General features: G+C 36.3%; 1 protein-coding gene across 1 annotated transcript in view; it reads left to right on the forward strand.

The window, feature by feature from the left end:
- Positions 1-16187, forward strand: part of TMEM50B (transmembrane protein 50B) — a 28761-nt gene extending 12574 nt beyond the window's left edge. The window contains exons 3-7 of the mRNA XM_053705962.1: positions 3346-3458; positions 8806-8873; positions 8955-9047; positions 11350-11407; positions 14361-16187. Coding sequence (XP_053561937.1) covers positions 3346-3458; positions 8806-8873; positions 8955-9047; positions 11350-11407; positions 14361-14406 — 378 coding nt within the window. The 3' untranslated portion in view covers positions 14407-16187. The remainder of the gene's footprint in view (positions 1-3345; positions 3459-8805; positions 8874-8954; positions 9048-11349; positions 11408-14360) is intronic.
- The last annotated feature ends 4709 nt before the right edge of the window (positions 16188-20896 follow it).

A 20896-nucleotide genomic window follows, 5' to 3' on the forward strand; every position in this document is an offset into this window, starting at 1 on the left:
AGTAAGTGCTCTGGTAACTTACTTTAGCTACTGTCCAGCTGCAGGTTGAAAGAGAAGAAAAAAAAAAGCCCATCAGCAGTGCTTTTTATAGCTATGCTGCATCACTGTCAAGTACTTCAACATCTGTGTATCAAGTCACTTTTAACCGCTTCTCTTGTATTCTGAAAATGGGCTTCATCTATTACACACTATTATGGCCCATATTCCTTACACCTTACCTCTGTACTCCACCCTCCTACTACTCCAGGAACCTACAAAACTTGTCATTCTTTAGGTCCACAGCATTGTTCATACACAGTTGAAGCTATTCTTGCAACCATCAGAAACACTGCCAGCTCTGCATTTGCTATTCATCTCTACAATAGAATATCCCAAGATCATCATCATAATTTATTTTCATTAAAAAGCCCCCAAAAATTAAAGCAACAAGGAGTCAAGGCCCCTGTCGTTGTACAGAAATCCCTGGTTACTTCTTGTTATCTCTTGTTAATCTCTGGTACTTTTATATTAAGTGCACTGCAAACCACTTGCTTCATAAGCTTGCAATCTAAATGCGCATATATCATCCTGCTCTCGCCCCTGGCGTTCCATGCAAATGCGTTACCACCACAGAACATCTTTAAATAAAAAAACTACTGTATTTCTGTTCTCCTCGAGAGGTTTTGGAACTACATTTCCCATCTTAAAGTGCCTGAGCATCATGGGAAATGTAGTTCCAAAACCTCTGGAGGGCCAAGGTTAATCACCCCTGCTATAATGTCATATAAAACTGCAATAAACACGTTCTGATGCATTAGCACTTTTTTTTTTTCTTACACTATTCTTTACCTATACCTGATGTGTTTATCACCTATAAAGGGTATAACCACACAGATAACGTTCACACTGGACTAGCAATACGTTACTGGTCCTGAGCATTGTTCAGCTTAGAATCCCCCCCCTTTTGTGGGGGTTAAACACATATGTATAGAAATAAATGACAAAAATGCACAATTTGACAGTGAACATTTTTTTCATACAAATATAATTGTATAAATACACTAATCTGCAGTGTAATTTAGGGACGTTCATGTGTCATTTGAACCAAAAGTAAAATAAGAAATAAATCTACAGGGACAACAGGAGTCATTTGTGCATTTTATACATCCCTTTACAACAGGAATAAATGGCCTTAGTTAAAGGGACAGTTTCCCAACAAATTTCTCCCCTTCATTTGGTTCCCAATGATCCATTTTACCTACTGGAGTGTATTAAATTGTTTACAAATAAATCATTTGTCTTTATATCAGCATTTGAGAAATGTGCTTTTTGACTGTGGTATCCTTGCCTATACTGAAAGTTTCTATATTTAAGTATTGGCTAAAGATAAGCTGTGTAAACATAGCCAGCAGAAGAAATTACACTTTCAGTGGGAGTCAGAAGAGCTAAGCAATACAATTTTTCTAAGTTGTTATACAGACAGAGATAGTATAAAGAATCGTGTGTGTACAGAAAGTGATAAAATTAGGAGATCTGATTTACCTGCAAGCTCAACCCATTATAATGGTTTGTGGTTTTAAAGAACAAACACAGCTATTTCATATACAAAAATAAGTCTAAAGAAGTGATTTCTCCTATATTTTAAAACTCTGCTGGTATAACAAACCATTGGAAACACATTTAGGGAAAAAATTACTACAGTACACTTTCCTTATTACAAAATGATACATTTGTTACACAGTGCATCCCTAATTCCACATTCACGTGATGTCTTAGAGGCACTTTAAAGGGACATTAAACACTTTTAAATGGTAATATAAAATGATAAATTGTGTATATATAAAAAAAACTTCTGCTATATACTTTCATTATTTATTTTGTCCCCTTTTCCTGTAATTCTATTCTAAACTTGTGAGGTTTTCAGTTTGTGTTTAGAAATAGAAGTGGAGTATATTGTTATATTCCACACAGCCATTGGCTGTACAATCTAGTGACCTATTTATAACTGTCCCTAATTGGCCACAGCAGAGAAGGTAACCTAAGTTACAACATGGCAGCTCTCATTGTTTTATAGACACTAAAACTTTTTACACTTATTTTGTCAATATTTTAGCAGCTACTGAAACTTTATAAAATACATCTAAATGTTATTCTCAGACTAATCTTTTCTTTGACTTTATCAATTTAGCATTTATTTACTGTTTAATGTCCCTTTAAGAGGAGAGAACATGCTTTTAAACCTAGGGAAAGATAGTTTACAATATGATGCTGCCTGTTACTTTATGGGCAAAAATGTATTTATTCAATATTTAAGTAACTAATATAATTAAACAGAAAAGCTCTATGCAATTTCCCATTAAACAGCGTTTCCTAATGTCAATCATCAGATACCACTATTAGGCCTGATTTGAGTTGTTTACTACCACAGTTATTGAATCTTTTCCTCTTAAGGGACCTTGGGCACTGTACTATAAATGCTCTATCTTTTGATCTAAAAAGAGCAGCAATGAAATGTGAACATTAGCCAATGAGCAATGGCAGGTAGCTGCTATTAACCAATTAGTATTTGTCAGCCAATGGGCATCAGTAGGAAGTACACAAAATATACTTGTGTGCAAGTTTACATTTTAAACAGCTTTAACTTCACATTTTGTTTCAGGTGAAAACAAGTTTAAATACTACTTTTTTATGAATAATAGAAAAAGATTGATTAGTGTCTCTTTTAAAGGGATAGTCTAGTCAGAATTAAGCTTTTATGATTCAGATAGAGCATACAATATTAAGCAACATTCTAATTTTTGTTTACTTGGTATCTTTATTTGAAAAAGCAAGAATGTAAGCTTCAAAGCCGGCCCATTTTTGGTTCAGACCTGGGTAGCACTTGCTGATTGGTGTCTAAATGTAGCCACCAATCAGCAAGCGCTATCTAGGTGCTGAACAAAAAATGGGCCGGCTCCTAAGCTTACATTCTTGTTTTTTCAAATAAAGATACCAAGAGAACAAATAACAATTGATAGTACAAGTAAAATAGAAAGTTGCTTAAAATTGCATGCTCTATCTGAATCATGAAAGTTTAATTTTAACTAGACTATGCCTTTTAAAGGACATGGAGGTCAAAATTAAATTTTCATGATTCAGATAGTGCATGTCATTTTAAAAGACTTTTCAGTTTACATCTATAATGCAACAAGGAAGTAAGGTTTGGCATTCCATTTAAGCAACAGTGTCCGAGATAATGGGGCACTGTGATAAACTCATAAGGAAGTGAACTTATGTAAGAATGATTTGCGTTTGTGAGGAGATTGGAAACGAATCTGCTCTTTGTGTTTGCGTGTTCACAGCGGCCTGTTTCACCTGTTTGTTTAGTTTTCCTCAGGATGGTGGATTATGATAGATGCTGCTGTGGCCTATCCTTCCTCGAATGAGCTGAACCATGCCTTCCACACCTGCGGGGTGTTCTCTACGCTCGCTTTCTTCATGTAAGTGAATACCTGCACTTTAAATTGATATTCAATTCTAACACTCTCCCATTTAGGAAAATGATAGGCTTGTATGTAATAGATAAAGAAATCTCTTGTTTTTTTCTTCACATAAGTTATCTAAAATATCTATAAACTTGTATTTCTCTTGTAAGGTGTATCCAGTCCACGGATCATAGATTACTTGTGGGATATTCTCATTCCCAACAGGAAGTTGCAAGAGGATACCCACAGCAGAGCTGTCTATATAGCTTCTCCCCTAACTACCATATCCAGTCATTCTCTTGCAACTCTCAACAAACATGGAGGTAGTAAAAGAGAAGGGGTGAAATGTAGCTGTTATTTTGCTTCAATCAAAAGTTTATTATTTTTAAATGGTACCGGAGTTGTACTATTTTGTTCCAGGCAGAAAAATAGAAGAATCTGCCTGTGATTTCTATGATCTTAGCAGGTTGTAACTAAGATCCATTGCTGTTCTCACACATGACTGAAGAGAGAGATAACTTCAGCGGGGGAATGGCGTGCAGGTTATCCTGCTATGAGGTATGTGCAGTTTAGATTTTTCTAGAAGATGTGAATTCTAGAAAATGCTGCTGATGCCAAATTTATGTAAGGTAAGCCTGAATACAGTGATTTAATAACGACTGGTATCATGCTTACTTTCTGATGTAATACTCTTTTATATTTACAATATAAAACGTTTGCTGGCATGTTTAAACGTTTTTATATATACTTTGGTGATAAAACTTTATTGGGGCCTAGTTTTTTCCATATGGCTGGCTTAAATTTGCCTAGAAACAGTTTCCTGAGGCTTTCCACTGTGTTACTAGGCCCACAGCAAGGCTGTGGCAGTTTGGTGTGACTGTTAAAAAACGTTTTTTTAATCCGTTTTTTGAACTAAGGGGTTAATCATCCATTTGCAAGTGGGTGCAATGCTCTGTTAGCTTATTATACACACTGTAAAAATTTCGTAAATATCTTTATTGGTGTGAATCCAAGGGCTACTCATGGAGTAATGTCAGGATTCCCAGGATATTATCTTTTCTCCAAGAAGGATTGGAGAAAGGATTGTCAGCTAGTTCCTTAAAGGGACAGATTTCTGCTCTATCTATTCTTTTGCACAAGCGTCTGGCGGATGTCCCAGACGTTCAGGCATTTTGTCAGGCTTTAGTTAGAATCAAGCCTGTGTTTAAACCTGTTGCTCCACCTTGGAGCTTAAATTTGGTTCTTAAAGTTCTTCAGGGGGTTCCGTTTGAACCTCTTCATTCCACAGATATCAAACTTTTATCTTGGAAAGTTCTTTTTTTGGTAGCTATTTCCTCGGCTCGTAGAGTTTCCGAGTTAACTGCCTTACAATGTGATCCTCCTTATCTGATCTTCCATGCAGATAAGGTAGTTCTGCGTACCAAACCTGGGTTTTTACCTAAGGTGGTATCTAATAAGAATATCAATCAATAGATTGTTCCGTCTTTGTGTCCTAATCCTTCAAAGAAGGAACGTCTATTACACAATCTGGACGTGGTTCGTGCTTTAAAGTTTTACTTACAAGCTACTAAAGATTTTCGTTAAACATCTGCTTTGTTTGTTGTCTACTCTGGACAGAGGAGAGGTCAAAAGGCTTCGGCAACCTCTCTTTCTTTTTGGCTAAGAAGCATAATCTGCTTAGCCTATGAGACTGCTGGCCAGCAGCCTCCAGAAAGGTTTACAGCTCATTCTATTAGAGCTGTGGCTTCCACATGGGCCTTTAAAAATGAGGCTTCTGTTGAACAGATTTGCAAGGCGGCGACTTGGTCTTCGCTTCATACTTTTGCCAAATTCTACAAATTTGATACTTTTGCTTCTTCGGAGGCTATTTTTGGGAGAAAGGTTTTACAGGCAGTGGTACCTGCCTTGTCCCTCCCTTCATCCGTGTACTTTAGCTTTGGTATTGGTATCCCACAAGTAATGGATGATCCGTGGACTGGATACACCTTACAAGAGAAAACATAATTTATGCTTACCTGATAAATTTATTTCTCTTGTGGTGTATCCAGTCCACGGCCCGCCCTGTCATTTTAAGGCAGGTATTTTTTAATTTTAAACTACAGTCACCACTGCACCCTATGGTTTCTCCTTTCTCTGTTTGTTTTCGGTCGAATGACTGGATATGGCAGTTAGGGGAGGAGCTATATAGACAGCACTGCTGTGGGTGTCCTCTTGCAACTTCCTGTTGGGAATGAGAATATCCCACAAGTAATGGATGATCCGTGGACTGGATACACCACAAGAGAAATAAATTTATCAGGTAAGCATAAATTATGTTTTTTCCCTGCCGGTCCCCCTATTTTTGTTTGTTTTTTCTCATCAAATTATCTTCTTTGCCACACGGCTCACTTTCCAGTCCAAGAAGCCAATGTGAGCTGGTATTGGTAGGGAACTGCCTATAATGTAATTATAGACCGTGTATCAGCACTTGTGTTCCTATTCACTTTTTGCTTGAAGTTGTTCTAGGTTGTGCAATGCATTAAGACAGTGAGCACCACGATAGTTATAAAACAGAAATATATATGTTTATATTATATCATTGTAATATTCCTCATCTTCCTCTTGGGAGCACGCATTATGGAACAGGTGGTACTGCTCTGTACGTCACTACATCACAGAAAAGGGAATGGAAGGGGGTGGAGGGAATATCAAACTATAGGAGAATAAAAAATAGTTATCACCTAAAAAAAAAAAAAGTCAGACTTTAAGAACTGTATTACAGCGGTTTAGATGGGGATGGCACTTAGGTTCTACAGAGAGATTTCCAAACTCTTTCATTTACCATGATTTTAATGAACTAGTTCTATAATCTGTCTATTTTTAGGTTCATTTTAAATTTGAAAACTTAATTTTTGTTAGAGAAGAAAGTGGTACATAATAAATGACTTCTACAAAAATACACCGGTTGTGACTTCTCAGCATAGACATGAGAGGTCCACTTTATCACACTCGAACATTTTTGTAGGTGTTTCTTTGTATTTGTGACAATTGAAGAGGAAGGATTAGACTGTGAAGGTAGCGACCGTAGTGAGGGAGAACAGTGTCATTGACTAGTAAAAAAGTCCCTCTAATATGGTTTTAAACATGGCTTTTAAAAGGTTTTGTGATTATTATTTTTCTGTGGTTGGTGACTAATAACAGAGGCCAGAAACAAAATACAGGACTTGCTCTTTTCCCAGAAAGTTACCCCAGAGGCCTAAACTTTTGTTTCCAGTTTGGCATTATAAACATGTAGCATGTGATGTGAGTGTGTTCTCATATCTAGCACTCTATTGGTTATTATTTTAGTGTGGCTTCAGAATGATGACAAAAAAGCAATAATTTATAGTTTCATAAAAAGATTTTATATTTCTGTCGGCAACATCCCTTGGTGAGTAAGAAACTGATGGGGGCTAGCTCGATAAGTTGTTCCTGAAGCAGGATTTCTGTGATTGCACACATTCGTGTAGATAATAAATACAATCTCTTAGATCTGATTTTAGTTTTGATTATAGAGCGTTAATGTGGCATAATATAGTTTTGGAATTCAATATAACATATAAATGATATTTTGCTTAGTTCTCTGGTTTCTCAAGTGACCCCAAAATATATATTACTTTTATTGTGTTTTATTTCAAAGCTTAAAGGGATACTGAACCCATTTTTTTATTTAATGATTCAGATAGAGCAGGGGTGTCAAACTGGCATTATTTGCAAATAAACCATTAATGTTGCCAAAGAATATTACATTAAAAGACACTCAATACAATTGACAAGCAAACATAGCAATGTCAAGATATGCAGGTAGTATTTGGCCAGAGTGAGTTGCACTTGTATGGAAAATGGTCCGAAACTCAAAGGAATTTGACACCCCTGAGAGAGAGCATGATATTTTAAGCAACTTTCTAATCTACCCCTATTATTTTTCCTTTGTTCTCTTGGTATCTTTACTTGAAAAAGCAGGAATGTAAAGCTTACAAGCCGGCCCATCTTTGGTTCAGCACCTGGGTATTGCTTGCTGATTGGGCACTAAATGCAGCCACCAACCAGCAAGCGCTATCCCGGGTACTAAACAAAAAATGGGCCGGCATTCTAAGCTTACATTTCTGCTTTTTTTAAGTAAAGATACCAAGAAAATTGATAATAGGTGTAAATTAGAAAGCTGCTTTAAATTGTATGCTGTATCTGAATCACAAAAGGAAAAAAATTGGGTTCAGTATCTCTTTAACAAATCCAGTGAGTCACCCCTCTATGGGTTTGCTTCCAAAATTGTGCAGTGAATATCTGTCTTTAGTGGCAGTAATTTAAGCAGAGTATTGCCACTGCTCACTTCTGTTGCAAACCAAGGTTAAGCCTTTTAAAATGGATAGTTTAAATATTTGAGCTCTGTTACTCTAGATGCCCTTGAATTTCAGGCAGGAATATTTGTAAAGTGTTTTCTTGGGCAGAAACCCTAATGAGAAACATGGACTCTATATACGTAAAGTACAGCAAGGTGCAGATATGCGGCTTATAATTAATCCACTGGAAGAGTTGCAGGTTGAAGAATTATTATTATTATTATTATTATTATTATTATTATTGGCAGAAAACCAATAATAGTAATTAAAGGGACATTAAACACTAAATAAATGTTAGGTGTGATGATGTATTCAAAACAAAGAATAGTCTGATAATAATATGCAGATTTCTTTTTTTTTTTCTTATATTGTTTAAATATTGAAAAGAATTTACGTCTCTATAAAGCAGTGGGCGCTGCCATGTTGTAGTTGTAAGCTAGGTTTCCTTTTCTGCTGAGGCCAATCAGGGACAGTTATAATTAAGTCACCAGTGCAGCCAATGACTGTGTGAAATATAGCAGTGTTTACAGGAAAAAGAAGCTAAATAAATAAAATATATTGCATTTTTCTACCTATAATTAAACATTTCATGCTACATTTTCAGTGTCTGTCCCTTTTTAAACAAATAATAATATTTCTTCTTTATCAGCACCAGAGCAAAATATTTGTTGTTTTGGGTAAAAAGATGCAACAATCAAGGAACATTTTGTCTTACTGTTTTTCACATTTTGATGACAAAGTGTAACCTAGTCATGTCTCTGCTCCTGTGAAATGTTATATAGCACATAGACAAGGGGTCTATACATATCTCTGGGTGCACCTGATTTGGGTACATTTGCCTATTCTCTCTCTAATAAAATGTATTCAATTCAAATTATAAATAAGTGTGAGACTAAATGATGATGTCTAAGTAATTTGTTCAGTTATAAGCCGTTGTTTATACAGTATTGTCTTGCTTAGTTTTTTTCCATATTCATTGTGCTGTTGTATATCTCCTCCATTAGGATAAATGCTGTGTCAAATGCACAAGTGCGTGGGGACAGTTACAGTGATGGCTGTTTAGGGCGTACAGGTAAAACATTGCATGTAATGACTTGATATTTCTTCATGCCGAGTCCTTACAATTCATTGACTTGTTGCACCACTCTTGCAGGTGCCCGTATCTGGCTATTCATTGGCTTTATGCTGATGTTTGGATCATTAATCGCATCTATGTGGATTCTTTTTGGTGCTTACGTGACTCAAGGTACGTGTACTTAAACTTGGTAGAAGATCTTAGATATGTTTATTATGTGCATAGAGCAATGACGCCCTAATGAGAAAACAATTCTCCTTACTAGGGATTCCCAACTCTTTATTTGGTCTAGGAGAGACCTTTTGTGTAAAATTCATACAACACACAGATATTAAATGCAGTATTTTTTATTTTTAGTTTTTCTTAGAAGTCAAGTATTATTTTAGAAAATTATTTTATCCGGACATCACACTTCTTCCCCCCTCAGAGGCCACTGTCCAATTGTCTCCAAGTCCACCCGCATGTGTACTTGCCACTGTGCATGTGCCTGTTGTACCATGAAAAGGCATATAGAGCTGTATGAATTTGCTCCGATGTAAGCCTTGGGTGGGGAAGCTACAATGAGGCGTCTCACATGTCACAAGCTGAATTAATTTTACAAATATTAATTTATGGCAAACTGCCTATCCCTCGCATTATTATAATTTTTTTTTTTCGAAAACACAGCTGTAAATGGTTTTTAGACAATGTAGATGCAGCATCCTACATGAGATTTCTTTGGATGTACTCAAAGTCTTCAGTTGATTCAGGAGGTCAGACACATTCTGTAGTGGACCATTGACCTGTATTTTTACTTTGTCATTGTGCTTTGAAAGATGCAGTAAAACAAACCTGTTATATTGTTTTACTGCACCTGTTATATTGACCAAGAAATCATTGGTTTCCATTTCTGGTAAGAATGGTTGTGCATTCCTCTTGGACCTACTATGTAAGGCCCACTCTTTAATCTGTATCATAAGGTCCAGACTTTTGTAGATGAGCTCATTGATTGAGATGGTAGAGTAGTGTGGGGTTGCACAGTTTTGATAGGTGGCGTAGTGCAGCTTTTGTTAGTGTTTCTGGGTAATATTAGGCTGGATATTGTAGTCCGGAGCATGTAGAGCTCTTTACTGGTGCAGTTTGTAGTTCTACAAGACAAGATGTAGTAGTGTTCAGGCAATATTTTATTGCAGTATTAGAACACAAAGAGGCCTATTTATCAAATGTCTGTCAGACCTGATCCGACAGTGTGGATCAGGTCCGACAAAAATAGCTGAATGCGGAGAGCAATGCGCTCTCCGTATTCAGCATTGCACCAGCAGCTCTTGTGAGCTGCTGGTGCAACGCCGCCCCATGCAGACTCGATCGGGTTGAATTGTGGCGATCTCTGTCCGCCTCATCAGAGCAGGCAGACAGTTTTGTTTTTTTTCTCCTTTTTTTTTTTTTTTTCTCCTTTTTTTTTTTTTCCCCTTTTTTTTTTTCCCCTCTCTCCCTTAACATGTTACCTCTGTTTTGTCATTAAAGGGACATTAAACACCTCTTGCTTTTCTGAAAAAATAATGCTCTGTCCCGCACCCTCTAAATAAGTGTTTCTCAAATCCAGTCCTCAGGACCCTTAACAGGCCAGATATTCATTTTTATCTTAACTAGAGCACAGGTGAAAAAAATACCTGATCAGTAACCATGGTTACTAACCTGCTCTTATCTATCAGCTGATTATTTCACCTGTGCTCTAGTTAAGATAAAAATTAATATCTGGCCTGTTAAGGGTACTGAGGACTGGAGTTGAGACTGATTTAGAGGGTGCGGGACAGAGCATTATTATTTCAGAAAAGCAAGATGTATTTAATGTCCCTTTTAATGACAAAACGGAGTTTAAATGGGACATGGATTTTTCTTTCTTTCATGATTTAGGAAGAGCATGCAACTTTCCAATTTACTTATTTTAACATTTATTTTCATGTCTTAATCATTAAAGAAAAATTTTGGGTTTCGTGTCCCTTTAGGGTCCTGGGGACTGGAGTTGAGAAACACTGCTCTAGAGAGTCCAAAAAGCCAAATCTGTAACTTAAGTTCTTTAAATGCTGCCTGAACCAGCTATTTGATTGGCCACATTTGGCCTCCTAGGGAACGTGGGAAAATCCGTTTTACACAAAAACAAGAGGTTTTTAATTTTAAGGTGGTCTTTTTTTTCATTTAACATAACAGTGTTTCTAAGCTCCGGTTCTCAGGGAGCCCTAACAGACCAGATGTAAATGATTTCCAAGAGATTAAACTAAAGACCAAATGAAGAAGAGAAAAACACAGAATCTGGCCGTAGGGTTCCTTGAGGACTGGAATTGAGAAACGCCAACATAAGCTGCTGTTGTATATTTCTCATTGGGTTGTGGTTATACACAGGCTGTTTAACTGCATGAATAAATTGTTCAGAAATCTTTTATGACAAATGGAAACTTCCCTCATGTATGTTCCTCATTTCTGTTTTATTTCATAGGAGTAAATGTTTATCCTGGGCTGGCTGTGTTTTTCCAGAATGCGTTAATATTTTTTAGGTAAGGAGACTTTTTTTTTTAAAGCAATATTCTTCACATAGTCTACTTTGTATTATTCCACTGTATTAGTTGTTCTGTTTTATTTCTTTAACATGACAGCTGAGAGTTCACGGTTTCTTGTTTAGTGTTGGCAAGAATCATTTCACAATATATGAAGGGGGTAATATATATATATAATCTTGCTCGCTCTCTTTCACTCGCTCTCTTTCACTCGCTCTCTTTCACTCGCTCTCCCTTTCCTTCGCTCTCTCTTTCCTTCCCTGTATCCTATTGCGCATACACACACCAGAGAGGAACTTTAAGGTTAAATATATTCAAGGTAATAAGTAATTTTTTATGACCATGTGATGATTTACTTTAATCATTACTAAAGCAATGCACTGTTCCCTTATTGTGAGTACACTGCCCTTTAAGAGACTCCGCTGCCTCAGTACACCAGTGAAAGCTGGTTTGGGATGGTGGGTGATTGCCTTCTATTAGAACCACTCACTCATTTAACTGCAAGAGGGGTGGCCCGGACCAAAGGTAAATATTTTATATATTTTCTTTCTACACTAGTTTTGGAGGTATTGTGGATATTCTGACTAAATATGTTATTGGTAACATTTACTGTCCCTTTAAATATAATTTACATGCCAATAGTAACATTTACAGATCCCAGACCTAGCATCAACTCTGATTTAAAGATTCATTAAACTCAAATGTTTTTCTTTATTTCATGATTCAGAAAGAGCAAGCAATTTTTTTCAATTTACTTCTATTATCTAAGTTGCTTCATTCTCTTGATATCTTTTGTTGAAAAGCATTTATAATAGGCTCAGTAGCTGCTTGATTGGTGGCTGCTCATAGCTGTCTCATGTGATTGGCTCACACATGTGCATTGCTGTTTCTTCAACAAAGGATATCTAAAGAATAAAGTAAATTAGATAATAGAAGTAAATTCTAGGGACATGAAGCCCAATTAAAAAAAAATGGGCTTCATGTCCCTTTAATTCTATTAAGTGGTCATAATCATAAGTAGTATGTAGATGCTAAGTAGCAGCATTAAAAAAAATCCTGCAAACTAAATAATATGAATACATGTACAAACTTTATTTCCATAAAAATATTGAAATCCAAAAGCATAGCAACCGGGTAAAAAGGAGTAGGGTGCTGTGCATCACTTTTCCCTTGAGCCTTACTTAAAGACTCTATCCACATCATCCACTCCCTTTAATTTAAATGAATATCAAATCAATTATCCAATTAAAACAAAAAAAACATAACCCCTGAATGCTCAAATGGGATTAAATCATTGGGTTACTTCTATTTAACATATTATTAATATTAATACATTTTAATAAAATAACGTGAGTTGATGAGGGCTGACATGGAAGCTATCTGCTATATTACCAAGCAACAGTTATTAAAGGGACACTGAACCCAAATTTGTTCTTTCGGGATTCAGATAGAGCATGCAATTTTAAGCCACTTTCTAATTTACTCCTATTATCAAATTTTCTTCATTCTCTTGTTATGTTTAGATGCCGGCCCATTTTTGGTGAACAAACTAAGTTGTCCTTGCTGATTGGACAGCACCAATAAACAAGTGCTGTCCATGGTGCTGAACCAAAAATTTGCTGGCTCTTTATCTTAGATGCCTTCTTTTTCAAATAAAGATAGCAAGAGAATGAAGAAATATTGATAATAGGAGTAAATTAGCAAGTTGCTTAAAATTGCATGCTCTATCTGAATAAAAAATGTGGGTTCAGTGTCCCTTTAAGCAACATTATTTCACATGACCTAAACACATTGCTGTTTGTCTTCTAAATTTTTATGTATTCATTCCAATGCTACCAAGTATAAAAAGTCAGAAACGGGGTGGGGGGGGATTCCCTTCTGGCTGATATACTTATTAAAACACTGATGGTTATTGATGACATACTCAGAAGTGTAACCCAGATGTACTTGACTCAAGTTTTTGTCCAGTAAACTTCTTGTTTTGACAATATTTTCAGTTTGTCACCTCCCCTAACTAGAGTGTCTATACACTCAATAGCTGACCATGTTAAGGTGTTCACATTTTGCATGTTGACATTTTGTAGAGCAATGTGAGAGCCGAACATGGTTTTTCATTTGTGATGTGTCCCAGATATTTTCATATGCATGCTCTTACCTCCCTAGTGGTGATCATATGGAGCACATAATAAGGTTTACTACGTAGGTGGAAGAACATTTCACACAATGTTTTACCTTGAATTGTTCACCTGCCCCATTAGATTGGGAGGAGTCTGTAGCACAAATGTAACAACATGCTTATGTTTTTTGTGTTTTGTTTTTAAAAACACAAGGACCGGCACTATTTGCACACGTCTGGTGCCAGTCTCCCGACTTTACAAAGACACTGATTTAAAACTGCACAGAGTGTCATGCAATAGCTTGCTATCGTTGAGTGAACATTCATGTCCCTTTAATCTTTCCTTCGCTAAAATAAGATGGCGATATTGGCCATCACTGCTGGACATTTTTGTATTTACAGGATAAATTTAAACCAGGGCTCGACAAACCCAGGAGCCTGGGAGTCACTGGCTCCTGGAGTTTTACCCTTGGCTCCTATATTTCTGTCTTGTCCTCCATACATCTATGTACAAATACCACTGTCTGGCTCTTAAATATTATTACTGGCTTCTAAATTTTAAACATCCCTGAATTAAAGCATGTTTACCTTTTTTTAAAATGACAACTTCATAATTTGTTCAAGCATTTTATTATTACACTAATATAATTCCCTTAGGCCCTTTAGTTACCAAGAGACCTTTTTTAAAAATAAAATACTGTATGTATACTGAAAGGGAGCATGTGATAAAAATGTTTTCATAAACAGTCTCTGTACTTGTATATAAACAGATTTGACATTTTTAAGAATTCTTCTAGAATTGCTCAATAACTGGAATCTTCCCTACTTTTCATACAGCACCCTGATCTACAAGTTTGGAAGGACAGAAGAACTGTGGGCCTAAGAATATGGTTGCTCTTGGTTTGAATGCAATGAAGCTATTTGATATATTTTCGTAATATATTTTTTTTCATTGTAAATGTTACAGATGCATTCAGTTGTGTTATTTAGCTAATTTGTTTTAGTTTAATCCCAATGCATATCAGTTGTTTTAAAATAATTGACCCTTTTAATAGATAATATATTTGAGAAAAGATGTACATTTCAAAGCTTCTTTATTGTGACAGATATATATTTCTAGAAATTATTGTTTTATTTATCTGTTTTTGTTAATATTCTGTTCCTGCAACACTACTGTTTTGGCATATCTGGGACTGACAAATTAATGTAGATATTCTAACAAAATGTAAGCGCAGAGTATTAATTCTATAATTAAAGATTGTTCTCTTGAAAACTAATGCAGCTAAATAAAATTCAGACACTTAAAACTACTTTACTAAAATCTGAGGTCAAATTGATTTGAGATTTCTCCAATCCAAAAATCTGACGCTTAGGTGGCTGCTGAACACAAAGTGTTAATGGTTATTAATGGTCAGAATGTGTTGATTGCCTCCCAGAATATTCTCCTTTTTGTTTAGAATGAGGGTATAATTCACCCCCAGCTTTCAAGCAGCAGTCATTCCAAGTATAAAGCTTGAGCATTGCCAACATTGAAATGTGCAAGGATGCATTTCAGTTTTAAATAGCATTTTTGCAATCTACTTCCATAAGTAAAAATGATTCAAGGTAGTTATTACTGTTTTTCAGAAGCATACACACATATGCTGCTAGGGCCCGTGCTCCTGTATTTAAACACCATGTCTTCTCAGAGAGTCAGCAGTGGCTTGTATGATAAAAACTGTCGTCACATGCACAATATGCGCGAGCTCGCTGAACTTGAATACTGGTGCACGGGGACTTACAGCTTATAGTGGAAGTATATGCAAAAATGCCCTTATAGTGGAAGTATATGCAAAAATGCCCCTATTTCCAATTGAAATGCAGTCATGCACATTTCAATTTTATCCTTTTTATCCCTATAAAAACCAAAAAACAAACCCACTGATCTCATGGCCCTGCTAGCAAGAAAGGTGATTTGTATATCTGTTTGTGTTCAAATCTAAAGTGCTTTTAGACCATTGTATTTATGTGCATAGTGCTATACATGGGATGAATCTAGTCAAGTTTGGGCCATCTTATTGGCTGGAAGGAATCTTCTATTTTATGAGGGCATCCAAAAAGCAAGCCTTTTGGATTTGATGCCTTTAATTTTATAAAGTTCTGTGGCCACATCAATATAACTACACATACTATGCTGCCTAAATGATTTTCATTGGCTTATTTCAAGTTTTTTTGTTTTTTTTTTGACAATTAGTTTAGATTTATTCATAATTAACCCCTGTATAGGAAGACTTATACTGCACTTGCATTGGGAAATACTTGCCATAATGTTTGTGTTTTTTTCTAAGAAGGAAAGCTGTTCTAATTGACTGAATCACCACTAATGATGGACAGCGTTAAAGCAAGATTAAAGAAATATATATTTTTAAAGTGAACTTGTGATTCTAGCTTCAGGAATCGGCATCAATTTATTTAATAAAGATTAGTCTGGAATGAATTTCTGCATGTTAATGAGTTTCACACATGCCACAAGTAGTTATTGATGCTTGAAGTTAGGAGATTTACAGTTTTACCTCTACCTCCTTTTTCATTGTTGGTTACTCATATTGTACTAGACAGGTGTATACATTACTGGGATGCAATATTATAATTGTATTTTTTGATTTTAATAAAGTGCCATGTATATTTTTTGTTTTTGATTTATAAAGCCCCATAAGCACATTCATCTGCCATGTCAGTGGGATATTGTAGCACTGAATACAGTGCCTGCCTGACATCCTTAGTGCTGCTACATCTGTTCATTTTTACAGCTTTCTGAAAAGCATATCTAGATAGGCCAAGTAGCTGCTGATTGGTGGCTGCACATAGATGCCTCGTGTGATTGGCTATTTCTTCAAAAACATCTGAAGAATGAAGTAAATTAGATAATAGAAGTAAACTGGAATGTTGTTTAAAATTGTATTCTCTATCTGAAGAATGAAATAATTTTTGGGGGGTTTTAAAGTCCCTTTAAACATAAATTGTAAAGCACCATTTATCCCTTTTTGTAATCTGTTCTTATGTTTTTAAATGGGTAAGTGAAAGGAAGGAGGGTCACCAACGACCCCTGCAAGTTTGACAAAAATACAATAAGGCCATCTGCAAATACTACATTTTGGACAGTGGTATGCAAACTGAGACCAGTAATTTCAGGATTCTATTTAATGGCAGGTTCCATATGAAGGACAAAAAGCAGAGTTGACAATGGGCAACCTTGTCTTGTACCAGTATTGACTAGGATGGCTGGAGAATATATCCTTAAATTTCATACTATAGCATGAGGCTGAAATATTTACACTTGCACACGGTTTGGGCCGCAAATGAAGTTTTTTGATATTGTAATCAGAAGTGCACTACGCTCACACTGGCTCATGGGTAATCTATACGTTTTTGCAATTTAAACCAATCGTAGTATTAACCAGAATAGGAAGATAGTATACTATAATATGTGTCACATCCCTAATAGTCCATCAATACTTTTCGATATGTGATCCTTTATTAAATGTTTTTACAAAAAAAAAAAAAAGTTCTATTATTTAAATTGCCACTAAAATGAAATCTTTAAGCATTTGAAGTGTATTACCCTTCTTTTCATCATTATCATTATTGGACCAGTTTGTGAAAAGACCTATAACTATCTTACGTCCCCTAAGGTTACCCTGTATCCTCTTTACCCAGTGTTTTAAAAAACAAGTTGACCAGGAGGGGGATGAACATTTCTGACACATTTTTTATTTTGTTTTCTGCTTGCAGTAAAGATGATTTTAATCAGGAACAACAGTTTGTAAGCAATATTTTAAAAAGAAAAGTTTGCTTAAATGATTACTCTCTTCTTTCTGACAAACTGCTGATGTCATTCTCTGTCTCACTAATAAAGCAAACAAGTGAGCAGCAGATACACATAAGGCACTAGGAGGAGGCAAAGATCCCAAAACTCACAGAGCCCTTAAAACCCCTCCACTAGTTTTTGTTTTTTCTTTTGCAGGATAAAGGTGAAGAATGAATGTGCTCCATGTGTTTTGTGAGAAGGGTTCTCAGACCAATTTGAGACCCAACTAGCCCCTTAGAGAGATAGTCTGGACAGAGGGATGTCTTCGGAGTATGGGTACTGGTTCAAGAACACCCAATGGGAGTTAGTTGCAGGCCTGCCACAGGTGTTGCCGGGACCGATCCCTTTCCTCCTCCTGTTGGTTCAATCTTAATATCTCTCTCTGTCTTTTTCCCGCGTCAGCGAGATTACGTGCATCATGTTTTCACACATTGGTGTGTCATCTTTTCACGAGTTAGTGATGTGTATGTGCTTACTTTTTAGCATGCACGCTTAGTATTTTGGGCATGTCTATGTGATCGTCCTGTCGTCGTGATATCGCTCATCCTATTCTCTATGAAATCTGAGTTTAGTACATATTCCAGGGGTGATCAATTGGGAAACAGACTTTTTTCAGTTGTCAATTTGTTCACCCAAGGGATTGGACTCTTCGTCATTTGGAAATTTTCAGTCAGGTTGTAGACCTGTGGGGTCTTCCGGAGGTGGATCTGATCGCATCTCTTTGAACAAAAAGCTCCCCAGATATTTTGTAATGTCCAGGGATCCTCAGGTGGAGTTTGTGGATGCTATCGTAGCTCCTTGGTGGTTTCGTTTGACTTACATTTTTCCACCTCTTGTTCTGTTCCCAAGGGTTATAGCTAGGATCAAGCAGGACGTATCTTCAGTAATCCTGATTGTTCCAGCTTGGCCTCACAGGATTTGGTTTGCAGATCTGGTGCAGATGTCCAGTTGTCCTCCGTGGCCTTGTGGTCCATTCTTTAAGCAGGATCTGAAATCTCAAAACTTGATGGCTTGAAGATTGAACGCTTAGTTTTAAGACAGAGGTTTTTCTAAATTCTGTCATTAAAACAAGGAAGATTTATCCCACATTTTGAAAGGATTTTTATTATTTTATTTATTTCTTGGTGTGTGGAACATGGGTTCAGTTGGCACTCTTAGAACTCCTCAATTACTTCAGGATGGTTTGCATAAGGATTTATCCGCTATTTTTTTTTTTAAAGGGCCAGATCTCTGCTCTTTCTGTCTTGTTTCAAAAGAAGATTGCTAAATTTCTGAATATCCAGAATTTTGGCCAGGATTTAGTCTGGAATAATCATGTAACCAATTTCTCTTCCATGTAATCTTAATTTTGTTTTAAGAGTTTTTTTGCAGGTTCCTCCTTTTTGAACCTTTGCATAAATTGGATATTCAGCTTTTGCCTTAGAAGGTTTTGTTTCTTTTGCTACTTCTGCTAGAAGATGTTCTGAAGTGCCTGCTCTTTCCTGTGAGCCTCCTTATCTTGTTTGTTATCTGGATATGGCAGTTTAAGTTTGACTTTTTGCCTAAGGTGGTTTCTTATGATGACATCAATTGTGAGATTGTTGTTCCCTCTTTTTGTCCTTATCCAAAGAATTCCAAGGATAGGCTTCTCCATAATTTGGATATGGTCAGAGCTTTGAAGTACTATATACAGGCTACTATTTCAGAGGGGAAGCATAACGTGAAACATGACCGTGTCGGGGTTTCTTGTGTTTCAATTTTAATTTGCTCTTTGTCTGTGTGTTTGTAACTAGCTATAATTCTATGTTTGTTTGTCCAAAGGGGAATGAAGGGAGTGGGAATTTAATATGGAGGGGAAACTTATCAAAATATTTATTTAATGGGGGTTGCAGGTCATGGATAACAGGTGCTGAAGTTTGCACCATAGTCAAATAATCATCGTACCCCCACTTGCCTCCTAAAAGGATTGCTGCCCATTCTACAAGATCAGTCGCTACTTCTTGGGCGTTTAAGAATGAGGCCTCTGTTGATCAAATTTTTCAAGGCATCGACATGGTAGAATTTAGAAAAAGTATGTAATAAAGACCATTTAGATGTTTTTGCTTCTTCTGAAGTAGATTTTGGTAGGAAAGTCCTTCAGGCGGCTGTTCCTGGGCATTTTTTCTGCATTAAACAAGCTAATCATCCAATGCATTTGTATTTGTATGCAATGCATAGTGTCTGGTCCCGTCTTCTCAACTTGGGTATTGGTTCCCAGAAGTAATAGATTGCGGACCACCTTTATGCAATAAAATATAATTTATTTATGCTTACTTGATAAATTAATTTATTTCATGGTGGTGACGAGAGTCCATGAGCCTCCACATAATTATTTCTATTGTGATTGTGTTTTTTTGGTGGTACTTTGAGTATGCACCTCCTCTTATTTTATTTGCCTATTTTCATCTTTTCTGATTTGGCTATATGTCAGACTAGTTTCCAGTAAGGAAGGAGGGGTTTTAAGGGTTCTTGGAGTTTTGGAATCTTTGCCTCTTCCTAGTGGCCAGGAGTAATGGACTTTCACCATCATGAAAAAAAATAATTTATCAGGTAAGCATAAAATTATATTTTTAACTTTACTGTCCCTTTTAAGAATAAAAAAAATGTCCCTTTTAACTTAAATGTATTGAAATTTTTTTAACATAATCATCAAAAGATCTACAATAAGTTAAATGTACAAACATATGTTAATACTTGTATAGAAAATTGTTTCTTCAGCTTAACCATTTGCTGCGCATGACAAGAACGAATCATCAGTCAATCTGCTGCCTGTGACCACGTAACGAGCTGTTCACAGCACAGGATTGGTGATTCCCCTGCATTGCAGTCATTATAGTTAGTGGGCACACAGCTACATAGGATTGCAGGTGTATCGCCACAAACGTGCATGGTGACTTCACAGAGGGGGTGGGGCCCCAATATGGAAGGCAGGTAAGGGATCTGGATGGGGGGGATTGCTGTTCAAACCCCTTGATCTCTGCTCCCTTACTGGCCACAAACCTCACAGAACCCTAATTTGAAAGAGAAGTGCATGTTCTTCCAAATGGTGCAAACCCAGTACTATTGATGGCAATTTAGTAAAGTAACAGCAGTGGCCACCTGGTCATTCTCAATATTATTTATATTCTGCCTCTGCTCTCTCAAATGCTGTGTAATATAAATATAATAATGGTATATTCTGAATCTGCTGGGCCTGTTAAATAAATAAAAAAAAAACATATATCATTTTTGTGGGTCACTCACTGGAATTTGACTTACAATAGTGTTTAAATTTAAAGGAAAATGAAACCCCAAAAAAATGATTTCAGGATTTATGCAGGACATTCAATTTTAAAGGGACACTGAACCCATTTTTTTTCTTTTGTAATTCAGAAAGAGCATGCAATTTTAAGCAACTTTCTAATTTGCTCCTATTATGAATTTTTCTTCATTCTCTTGCTATCTTTATTTGAAAAAGAAGGCATCTAAGCTTTTTTGGTTTCAGTACTCTGGATAGCACTTTTTGATT

This window comes from Bombina bombina, chromosome 3 (assembly GCF_027579735.1).
Source record: "Bombina bombina isolate aBomBom1 chromosome 3, aBomBom1.pri, whole genome shotgun sequence".
Lineage (NCBI taxonomy): Eukaryota > Metazoa > Chordata > Amphibia > Anura > Bombinatoridae > Bombina > Bombina bombina.